This window comes from Trachemys scripta, chromosome 5 (assembly GCF_013100865.1).
Source record: "Trachemys scripta elegans isolate TJP31775 chromosome 5, CAS_Tse_1.0, whole genome shotgun sequence".
NCBI classification, from domain to species: domain Eukaryota; kingdom Metazoa; phylum Chordata; order Testudines; family Emydidae; genus Trachemys; species Trachemys scripta.
In genome coordinates, this window is record NC_048302.1 from 39,354,215 (window position 1) to 39,366,493 (window position 12,279).

General features: G+C 42.2%; 1 protein-coding gene across 1 annotated transcript in view; it reads right to left on the bottom strand.

Moving 5' to 3' along the window:
* The window catches only part of ANXA5 (annexin A5), a gene marked incomplete at its 5' end in the record, with an annotated part of 29,051 nt that extends 17,144 nt beyond the window's left edge, over positions 1-11,907 (bottom strand). The window contains 4 exon segments of the mRNA XM_034771057.1: positions 1,303-1,416; positions 3,447-3,541; positions 5,038-5,122; positions 11,826-11,907. Of these exon segments, the coding sequence (XP_034626948.1) occupies positions 1,303-1,416; positions 3,447-3,541; positions 5,038-5,122; positions 11,826-11,834 (303 nt within the window).
* Positions 11,908-12,279: the final 372 nt, after the last annotated feature.

Below are 12,279 nucleotides of genomic sequence, written 5' to 3' on the forward strand. Positions count from 1 at the left end.
CAATATTTGGTTAGGATACTATTCTCAGCAGGAAGGTCCTTGGAAAAGCAGTTTACGTAGCTAACCTATTAACCAGTGTGCTAACAAAGGTCTTGGGAATTTACCTCTCCAGGTCACTTGACCGAGCACTAGATAGTACCATGTCAAGTTCAACGTTCTCTGGTTTAATTAGTAAATTCTACAAACAATTCAGAGACATTCATATTTTAACCCCTGGCCTTCAAAATTGATGTCATCAGGGACAAATAGCAACAGTGCTTCAGAAAAGAAGTCAAGGCACACTGAACAACATGCTCAAACTGTAGGACTAGATAGATAGCACCAGTTTCCTATTTTATCTGCTTCTTTTTCCCCCCAAAAAGGGAGCAATGCATTTAGCCAAAAAGAGAACTGTTACAAATTTACAAGAGTTTAATTCTTCCTATGTATTAATAGTACATTTTTAGACCTGATTCAAAAGGGATAAACACCTGCCCATAAATTTTTACTTAGAGCACCAATTTACAAGAGCATGTCATTGACTAACCCATCTCTATTCAAGGTACCACTTCATCACACACTGATGTAAATTCACCCGTTAAACTTTTGACCATACTAAAAATGGAAAGGGGGGTGGGGAGGGACGCATGGAGGTGAACATGACCAAACTACAGAGGGACCTGGAGAGATTAGTGCAGATCTATACAAGGAAAACAATACAGATACCCAATGAAGGGATAAAACCAATCATCAACCACTCCTGATACATCGGTGCACAAGAGGATCTCTCTCTTAAACAGCGGTTAATAACAGAAGTTTGGAAACCACTGCACTAACTTATCAACTGCCCTGAACAATCTATGGACCTTGTGATTCCTAGTATGATGTGAGTAAACTGTCTTTTCTGTGTGCTGCACAATAAATATTATATTGAACAATGCGGCAAGGAGTAGTTTTTTTAAACAAAAAACACACACAAAAAACCCACTACACTGAAATTAACTGCTACTAAGTAAGACAAGTCTCAAGGTGCACACCTTTTAATGCCCAACTCCACAGACACTGATCTTTTAACATCTAGTGTTTCTTTGAAAGCAGACATTTTTGTAATTCTTGATTTCTAACCTACCTATCTCTGATGATCTGTTAATAACAAGTCAAGTCATGAAAATCAATGTTAGAAACATGAATGTAATCAGTATAGTATGTTATTAGCATTAAAATGAAATCTCTAACTCAAAGGAAGCAAATCATTCTTAAAGCGACAAGATTGGAGCAAGAAATATTTCTTTCAATTGTTTCATTTTCTCCCACTCCTTTTACCTTAAGGGCATGCTTCAGTTCATGGGCATCAAAAAGTTGTGCTGGTCTCATCAAAGCCACCATCAGGGTTTCAAATTTGCCAGTCAGTTCTGATTTCAGGTCATCTACAAGATCCTAACTCACAGAATAAACAGTGCTACAATTAGGAAGGAAGCCATTTCAAAAGGCATGCACATAGCTGAGACGTTGCTAAGTTTTTTGAGACGGGGGAAGTGTAGCTGAAAGTCTAAGGTAGAGAACGCATAGGTATTTGTAATACAGGAATACATTTTGGTCTGTGGGTTATAGAAAATACTTTGATGAACCTCATTTGAGGACTAAAATTATTAGATGAAAGCAAAAGCAGGATACTAACAGGATAAAAGTAATGAACTAATACAACCTCAGCAAATGAAGGAGTTTTTTGCATATTAAAAAATAGTTTTTAACAGTTAAATGTCCACCCAACCCCCTTTGTCGTCAGATGGCCACGGGTGTGGTGCTCTGCTCTGTTCAATGTTGATATCAGTCGGCTGCGTGCGTGTGTACCCTCTGTGTGCTGCCCCAGCTCTGCGCAGATAGCTGGCACGGCAGACCCCAAGAGAACCCCCAATGACCACAGACTCTAGTAAGGTACGAAGGCTCCCAGCCAGGTTTATTGTCGAAGAGAAACACTGCCTCTAGCTCGCTGGATTAGATATCGATGGGTCTGCTAGTACATATGTGCTCCCTGACAATGGACCGGCTCAGTCAGTGGCGGAACTTTCCACTGCCCCCTAGGCCAGACAAAGACGTCCACTCAGGGATGCAGTCTTATACACAGGCACAGACAGGTTACGCATCGTTGAATGCACTGAGGTACAGCCCCTCTATGCATTACGGTGTTGCCTCTCTTATGGTGCAGGACAAATAAGTATCCATCATACTGTCTATGCATCGTATTGTCCTTTCATACTGTCTTTAGGCTGGGTCTGCCTGTTCCTTGTTATCTGTGTGGGATGCGTTCATATCAGGCTGTTCTGGTGCCGTTCTGGCATACGTTCATTTTATTAGTGCTTTCATACGTGCTTTTAGTAGCCTTCCTCTTGCCAACTTCTGTGAGCAGGGCCTGCCTCTGGCTCACAGCCTAACTTCGCTTTACGTTAGCAACATCTTGACCATTACATCAGTTCAGGCCTCAGGCCTCATACCGGGCTCTGATACCAAGGGTTTATGTCTCAGGGCCTCATCTTACTACACCCTTCAACTGAACTATCTTATTCATAGGGCTTGTCTACACTTACATTTTATAGCACTCTAACTTGCTGACTCAGGGGTGTGAAAAATCACCCCCCTGAGCACAACAAGTCTGAGCGCTTTAAAGCGCTAGTGTAGACAGGCTCCGACCTGCACTCCCAGCACTCGGAGCTAATCCCCTCGTAGAGGTGGATTACCAGGTGCACTGAGAGAGCTCTCTCGTGAGCGACCACACTCGTACTTCAAAGCACTACCGCGGGAGCATTCCCATGGCAGCGCTTTGAAGTTTCCAGTGTAGACATACCCATACTGAACACAAGAACAATGGTTGAGATTTTCAATGCTAAGTCTAAATCCCCTAGACAGATTTGGAAATCTCTATCTAGATTTGGAGAAGACTTCATATGCCAGGGCCAGATTTTCCAAAGTTTCAAGCACCCATAATGCCAACTGAAGTCAAGTCACAGGCACTCACCACAAGCACGGGCACTTTGAAATTTAAGCCCACAACCCCTTCTCTTTAGTCACCACCAGTTGTTTGTTTCATTACTTGTATACTGGTTTTCCTGTGCCACTAGATCAAGAATCACCTCTGGCATCAAAATACTTGTATGTCTCTGTATATCAGGAATGAGGATCAATCCTTGAAGCACACAAAAGAGTAGTAGGAAAGTGAAGATGCCGTTTGGACTATACTGGGTCAGAAGACTCCACAGGAAGAGCACATGGAAAAGAAAATGTAATGTCTATGTGATAATCTAAACTGAATATTCTTATTTCATTGGGGATTATGATATATTTTTAAAGGAAAAGTCAGACAAACAACAGAACCACATATTCTCATTAAATGAACATTCTACAGAAGAGCAGATGGACTGTGAGAGTGTTCCATTCAACTGATTTTTAGAGTACTTTCTTCCTCCTCTTACCCTGCCAAATAAGGTTTTAAAAGCAGCTGCAATTTGTTGGCGTTGAGCATTGCTTCTGCTAGTAAGGATCTTCAGGACAGCCTCTTCATCAGTACCTGAAGTTATTTGAAAAGGGGGGGGGGGGGAGGAAAGAACATTAACAGTTATAAAAACTTTTTTAGAAATCTAATGGTGTAAACTTTGAGAGGACTGAACGTTATGAAGTGTCACTAAATCAAAGATAAAAAGCAGACAGCAGTTTAGTTAAATAGCAACACTGATGAAAATTTCCACCTCAAGCCATGCCATTAGATTCTGACACACTGAAAATAAAATGGATGGAGTTCTAACATGCTGCTCTCAGGCAGGATACCACTGCAGGCTCAGCTCCCAACATGACAGACAGCAGCTACAGAAATTAATCATACTTTGTACTTCTATAAAACTTCTCATGTGTGACTCTGTGATTTACTTCAGGCTGAATGCACCCCTGGAGTTAACACCAGGGATGCATCTAGCCATTAACCCTGATAGGATAGCTATATCCTATTCTTACTTTATGTGCACCAGATGGCAAAACCCTTATTCATACAGAGCAGTTACTATTTCCATTAATGATGCAGCATGAGTAGGGGTATCACAGTGTGGTCCTACATGGATAAACTGAGATACAAAAAGTATACCTATGCCTTACCCAAGCTCAGAGAGGGCTAGATTCACATAGTCCTACCGGCCCTTTGCTCTGGTTATACTGACGCAAAGGGGCCATAGGGCAGAGCTAAGTGCCCCCGAAAAACAGCACCAGGAAAGGGGGCTTCTCTGTAAGACACAGAGCTGGTTATTCCAGCTCTGCATTACCCCCACAAAAACTCCTGATGTGGAGGTCTGGCTAGAGGAGGTAAAGGGTGGATTGCAGTAGAAGAAGTGTAGCAAGGGACTCCCTAAACCTCCACTGATTCCCTCCTGCTGCTAGCCTCACTGAGGCCAAGGCAGTAGGGAATGCAAGCTAGGACAGCAGCTTTTGAACAGGGCCGTGCACAAAGGGGGGGCAAGCATGGGCACAGACACACACCCCAGTAATTGTCAGGGGCATAGGATTCCTCCAGCCCCAGCAGCGAGGATGAAAATGGGGGAGGTGAGCTCCTGCTGGGGCAGGCAAGAGGGAAGAGCAAGCTCCTTCCAACCAAGGGAAGAGTTAGTTCCTCCCAGGAGGGGGGGGGGGGGGGGGGGAGAGACGGGCAGGGGGGGGGGGGGGGGGGGAGGGAAGAGGGGGAACAGAATGTGCCCCTGCAAAAGGGGCCAAACTTGAATTCCTGCACACACACCCCTACTTTTGAATAAGGGAAGTGGCTTGTACCTCCCTGGGCTGGGCTAGGGGTGAACTTCCTTGAGAATGGCAGAACCAGAATTGGAAGAAACCCTGACTCTTGTGCTCACAGGGTTAATTCCATCACACATAAAAATTAAAAATCTCTTCTTATCTTTGTTTGCTTTAGCTAATGTAAAACTTCAGTACACAGCCATTGTATTGTGTCAGAAAAGGAAAACGAAAAGCTTCCCATCTAGATGATAGAAATAACTACCTCTGAGCGGACATATCCATAATTCTTACCCAATCCTTTCATTGCCTTACGGAGAGTCTCAGCATCAGTTCTGGCATCAAAACCAGGGAAGTCCTTCACGGTCCCTCTTGCGAACTACAGGAGAAAAATGCCATGAAGCAGCAGATATCCGCTTATTTAATGAGTCCACTGCACATCTGCTCATATTAGGATCACAGCTGTGACTTGGGACTGAGATTTGAATGTTAAATTTTTTTGCTAGAAAAATGCTGTTTAAACCAGTTCTTGCTACAATATCTAAACACAATTCTTACCAGATAGGTGCTAACTTGGTTTCAATTCAGTGTACACAGGAGCTACCAGGGGCATGGGTACATTTGCATGAAGTGGCTTGCAAGACCAAGGCCTTAAACATTAGCACCTAAAAGCAACGTAGTGACATGGCTCCTATAACGAACCATACCATTTGTGGCTTTACATTTACATACAGGACATGTCCTAGGAAGAGTTGTACACAGAATCCTAGGGAGACTCGTGCAGTTTTAAAAGAATTGACCCCAGACATAGAATGCAAGAGGTATATCACTTATCTGGAGAACAAGGTATTATAGATCTGTCACACAGCACCACATTTTAAGAAGTTTCATGATACTCTTCTGAAAAACAATATGACACTTTAAAATTCACACTGGCATTCAACTTTACTTCCTGTTTCCTTTGACATGAGCACCTTTTTATTATTGAATGGCCCAGCTAAATTTGGTAAGAAGTAAGTCACAATAGGCAATATAGGTCACAACGTAAGAATGAAAGGGTCAGCACATGGGCATGTGCGCGCGCACACACACACACACACACACACACAATTACACTGTTTTGTACATCACCTTCAGAAGTTCTCTTTTAGAATCAAATACATTAAAATTAGCCACCCTTATGGTAAAGTCCGATAGAATTTAACAGGAGTTACTAGGTAGCAGTTCTCTCTCTTATTGGATCCTCTAAATACTGCAGAGCAGGGCCCCATTGTACTGTGCTAGGTAGGCAAAATCCCTGCCCCAAAAATCTTACAATTGTAAGACAAGTGATATACTAGGGATGGGAGAGAGGAAACACCAGAGCAAATGCAATTTATATATAAAATTATTATTATTTTCCCTTTTCCCCTCTACCCCAAGCCTAGCCATCATTCACTGAGATTTCTTGTAGGCACCACAGCAGAAAGGCAGTGATCAGCACGACGACAACGTCCCACGTATAAGGCATTTGTTGGAGAAGTGGACAGTTGAGACTGGTACTGCTGGCAGAGCAGAGGTGGATGTATCAAGAAACAGGAATGAGTAGGTAGAGACGGGTAGAGCTATAAAGGGCCCTGAACGTGGAGGAAACCAAAAGGAGAGTCTAGAATTTTCTCTGAAAACCAATTTGATTAAAAAGAAAGAGACTATGTCTGTTCGGTTTTTTAAGTCTGCCTGTACATGACTATCTTCCAGGATTCCACAGTAGGAATATAATTCTCTGTTAACCCCCACCGGATGTTTAAAACACCGATAAAAACGCTGTACATTTTCAATTAAATTTTTTAACACTTTTACTCTCAGGGCAAGTATTTATGTTGTCCTTGCTCTAGATGTTCATTTCACATAACTGCAGCAATGTACTGAATAATCCCAGGGCCTTTTCAAAGATATGGTTTCTTATACCAAATTCTGTTCCTCCTATTCTAGCCCAGTCTGTCAATAAGCTTTCTGTACATCAGTTGAATATTGCGCCCCCGTCCCTTCCCTCCCCCCCCCCAAAAAAAAATTCCAGTTAACATTCAGGTACAGTTCAAAAATACCAACAAGGATATATGCAAATACAGTAGAAATCCTGAAAATAATTTGTTTATTTCTCTTCAACCATATTTTACAAGCCACCTGGCTTCTGAAAGGAAGTCCTGACCTCAGCTTGGCAATTTCAATTACTCAGTGCTATTGTTACAAATCGGTGGAAGTGATTTTGCATGGGGGGGGGGGGGGGGGGGGGGGGGGGGGAGGAAATCGGCCAGAATGGAAAGGAGAAAGCGTAGAACTGACATGGGAGCAGTAACCAGCATCAATGCACACTGGAAGTAATAGTTTCTCGAGCCAAGTTTGCATCATGCCCTAGTGGGAGCGTTGCCATGTGTCTCAAATTAATCTCATCTCACATTCTGAGAAGCACTAAAGGTAAACAAACAAATTAACCAGTATCATATCAGCATTTAAACATACACATAGCAATACAACATTTCTAATAGATTTCTTCAGTTCACAACATACGTGAGGGATGAGATACTCCCCTTGTAACATTTTCTTTTTCCATTTCAAACAATGGGCAGTGTTTCTACTATAAGCCTTACAGCATATATTCATTGTCTTTTCTCAACAGCCCTTGGAAATAAGTCTCTACTGATCACATTAACAAACAGAACTTGATTTAGCAAATCAGATAGAGATTAAAAAAAGGCCTCCATCAGGTTACCTTGTCCATAACCCTTGCCAATGCAAGGTTATTCAACAGAATATTCTCTAGGACTTTACATAGTCTAGTTTTAGATAATTCAAGCCATGGAACTATCACCATTTCCCCTGGGAGACTATTCCACAGTCTCTAAAGCCTCACATTTAGAAAGTGGTTTCCAGCCTCAGGTTTTCCTTTGCTTATCCACTTAACTGGAAACACCCTGAACAATTCATAAATTTCCTTTCAATGATCCTAAATTACTTAGTCATCTTTTAGCCAAGTTACTGCATTTACTGAGGTTGCCAAAAGATTCCTGAATTTTTTTGGCATAGATATAAGCTAGAAAATCATTCTGGGTATTAGGTTTCAGAGTAGCAGCCATGTTAGTCTGTATCCGCAAAAAGAACAGGAGTACTTGTGGCACCTTAGAGACTAACAAATTTATTAGAGCATAAGCTTTCGTGGACTACAGCCCACTTCTTCGGATGCATACTTCGGATGGGTATTAGGGTTCATTTGCATGCTACACATTCCACTCTGAAGCAAAGTTGCTATAGCCTATACTGCTACTGTATGTATTTATTGGACTTATAAAATGGCCCTGCCACATAGCTCATATCACAGCCTTTTAGACCAGAGCAGTGTTACCCTTCCACATAGCTTATTTATACCAGTCTTGGGAGTATCTGCTCTCCCTTTTGCAGCCTGTCTTGACCTTGGCATTTCCAGTGAATGCTGCCCCAGGCACCACAGGATCACACATACCCCACACTGACAAAAGTGTGGGTGTGTATGCATAATTTTTTTAAAGACACATATGAAAAATGACTAGAGCAGTATTTTATGTTGGCCATCTAGACACATAGGTTTAAAGGAGAAAAGCTAAGCTCCAGTTAATAGACTCCAACATGGTTGTGCTACTAAACTTAAACTTCTGACAAAGGAAAGAATTACACAGCATCCAAGTGGGAGTCAATGAGTCAGTTCCTGGACGTTAGCACAGAACATGTGCAGGCTGATCATGACACCAGTTGCCCAGAGAAACAGAAGAGGAGAGAAACCTAAACATGCAATCATTTAGGGGCTAACCCTGAAACATTTGTTCATGTAGACTCCTTACACAAGTAGCATCAGTGAAGTAAATGAGACTACTCAAGGCTCAATTCTGCAAACACACATGTAGTTAACCACATGAAAAATAATCTCATTGAATGATATTGAGCTCAATGAGATTACCCATGTGCTTGAAAGTAAGCATATGAGAGTTTGCAGGACTGGGACCCAAGTATATTGGGATTGTCAGATCCAACCATTATTTTATAAACAGAAAAGTTTCTTACTGCTCCCTTTTTTAAAATTATTATTTTAAAATTAACCCACATCAGTAGGCACAGTTTCCAATGCAACTAGGTCAACTGAAAATTAGGAAAATATTTCTGGTGTACAATGCCATAAGAACGGTCATACAGCCCAGTATCCTGTCTTCTGACAGTGGCCAATGCCAGGTGCTTCAGAGGGAATGAATAGAACAGGTAATCATCAAGTGATCCATCCCATCGCCCATTCCCAGCTTTAGCAAGTGCAGCAGTGTGAGGAAAGCCAACCCTTTAGGTCAACAGCATTCCTCCAATTACAAAGGAGACTAGTGAACAGGGATGCACAGAGTTCAGTCTAGAAATTGTACTACACTATAGTGTAGCTATGTCGTTACAGCTATTTCACCAGCTAAATAAACCTTCCTCTGCTGGAAGCGTAGCATGCAAAAATGCTAGTAACTACAATATTTTTTCTGCCATTACTAGGCATAACCAAATATTTAAAGGATTAGGTGAGACACTAAAGAAAATATATTACTGAACCTTTTCAACAATTTATTTGTGATTAAACATATATACACTTTTAATAAAAAGGTGACTATGTTGCACTGTATAACTATTCAAACTCTGACTCTTCAATTCAACACACATACAATATTAGATGGCAATAGTTTTATTTACATTTCATTTTTACTCTGATTTGCATTTTAATTTCATAGCACTGTTTCAAAAATGCTATGAAGTTATCTGGGCCAGACACTAAGAAAACTGTGTGCATTTGTATATATATACACATATGAATGCGTGCACAATGAAACAGAGCTTATTCCACAGACTTTCTAAAAGGTTCTGCCTTTCTCTGGGATCAATTATGGCTAAAAATGTTGAGACACTTCCAAATACAACCCTCTATGGCTGCATAAACACACACAGAGAAAAAACAGCAACATAAACATATTAAACCAGTAGTTCAAGCCTCTGTTCCAAGAAACATTTCTACAAAATGAAACAGCTTCAAAAAGGAAGCAGAGACACACTCATTCCAGAATAGCCTATATAGGGCTGGTGATTATGGCACCCTCATAGGAGGTGCATTCAAGTCCCTGCCCCAAAACAGGCAGAGTGGAGATTCAAACCTGGGTCTCCCACATACCAGGTGAGTGCCCTAACCACTGGGCTATTGGGTAAAATAGGACCAGTATCCCAATCAACCCCAAAATTCCCAACCTGCTCACCCCTGCTGTCTTTTGTGTGGTTAGGCATGCTCTGAGCACACCTACTGGATCAGGCCCTGCAAGCGAGGTGGGCAGGGGAACATCTAGTTTGAGAAACCTCTGGCAGTTGGTAGTGAGCTAGGGCAATGAGCAGCTTAGTGGCAGGATTCTGGTGGCTTGTGCACATTTCCCCCTCTTCACCCCCTCCCCACAGAAATGTAAGCATCTATACAGTCAGTAGCACCTGAATAGGGGTTTTGTGAATATCAGTGGTGTCTAAAAGCTGGATTAGGGGCCTATCTGCCACTTTAGATACCTAAGTCTCTCTGTTAATCAGTCTACACTGGGGAAGAGTGAAATATTATTTTCACAGAGGTACTGTTTATTAGAGCACAGCAAAATAAAATGTAGTTTCCATTTGAAGTAGACTGAGGAAACTGAATGGCCTCTTATGGCTTTTTAAAAAGGGAAAAAAGAAAATATGGTCCCAATGCTAAAGGCAGCCTGCACAAACTCAGTGGGGTTCTGTAAAGATACAAGAGATCTGTTTCCACGATCAGGGTACCAAGCCTACATGTGCCTATCTGGACTATCATGAGCAGAATCAGCATCTTGGAACCATTCCGAACTCCTGGGAAAACGGGGTTTATAACAATAAAAGCCTAAGCATCCAATCTTTAGCAAACAGGTAAAGTTCAGTAGAATAATGTTTAAAACAGTAACAATTTCCCTTAATTTATGTAAATATTGAGGGTTGTTAAAAATGCATATTGAGGCTAAACGCTACTGCTAGAAGTTTCATTAATATAAGTTCAACTTGATGCATAATTAAATACTTCCACAGACTACACCCCTGGAACATGCTCATACGTTTAATAACTTGTGTAAACAGTTGGAAGATATGGACCAGCAGTTTTAAGTTTGTTTTTTTGGCTTCTCAGACATTATGGATTATTTATGTTTGATGTGATTGTGTAAACATATAGGGAGATTATTGTTATGTTTGTTTTTCAAACAACCATTTAGCCTAAAATGTTATAGAGTCAACTAATCATTGAAAATGAGAGTGACCAATAACAAAATAAAAAAATAAGAAGATACTGGAAAAGGCATAAAACTTTCTGGGGGGGGGGAAAATGGCTGAAAAGGCATTAGAATAGATTAGCAGTTTATGGATCTATCTGAGGAGTTTAGCATAAAAAGTCTGTGTTGAGAAGCAACACAGATTAAATGGCGGAAGAAAGTAAAGAAGAAAAAAAAAATTTTTCCTTCTCCTTACTCCAGCAGAAAAAGGCTACACCCACTCACAGCACAAATATGCGCTACAAAAACCTTGGCTAAATGAAAGGAAACTGGGAGAAAAAGTTGGTCTGATGTTTCTCTCACATGATTACGATGAGTTGTCAGAGTTTCTGTTTCAGCATCTTTGGAATTTGGGGTGAATTTATTAGAGATAGGCTAAGAGTTTTTAAAAAGGGAAAAAAGGACAGTTTAGAAAGAAAATTGCCTAGCTTTGGAGGAGTCCAAGAAAGCCCACGTCATTCACTCCTGCACTTTTACTGTGTTTCCACTATACTAAAATGGAGCTGTGGTTAAAAACAGCAGCTGCAACAGAAAACCTTGGCAGTGAGGAATAATTAAATAAGCAGCAGCCAGGAAAGAAACGCCAGAATGGATTTAAAGCAACGGGAATCATCACCACATTTGGTCTAATGCCCCTCCAGAGTGGGCTTGCCACGCACACAAGCACTTACCACGGCAAAACAGAAGCTTTTTAGCCTTTAGAAAGCACAAAATAAGGAGAGCTGCGAAGTGACTCACCTTTGCCATGTCTCCTGAGGCTCAGTGGGCAGAAAGCGAGCGTGCTCCTTGCGAGAGAGACCGGGCGTGTCCTGTGTTCCCCCTGGGCAGCTCAGCCTAGTGGAAAGACAAGTTATGTGGAGCCCGGGGCCAAGAGGGCAGCAGCCCGCTGGGGACCGGCTCCGTTCCACATCCGGAGCAATTTTGCAAGCCAAAAACTCGTGACTTGGGGAAGCTGGAGTTTGTGTCGGGTGAAATGAAGCAGGAACCCCGGGCCAACGCCCATCCCTAGGCACCTCCATCGCTCCCGTCTTCCCCGCGCGAAAGGGAGACGGAGGGCAGCCCGCTGCCACACAGCCTGCAGCTGCTCCTCGCCCCTCGGCAACCACCGATCCCCTGCCTCGGCCGTTCGCCCCGTTACTCACCGCGGATGTCCCCGGGTGCAGACACGAGCCTGGAGCGCTGCAGCTGCTAC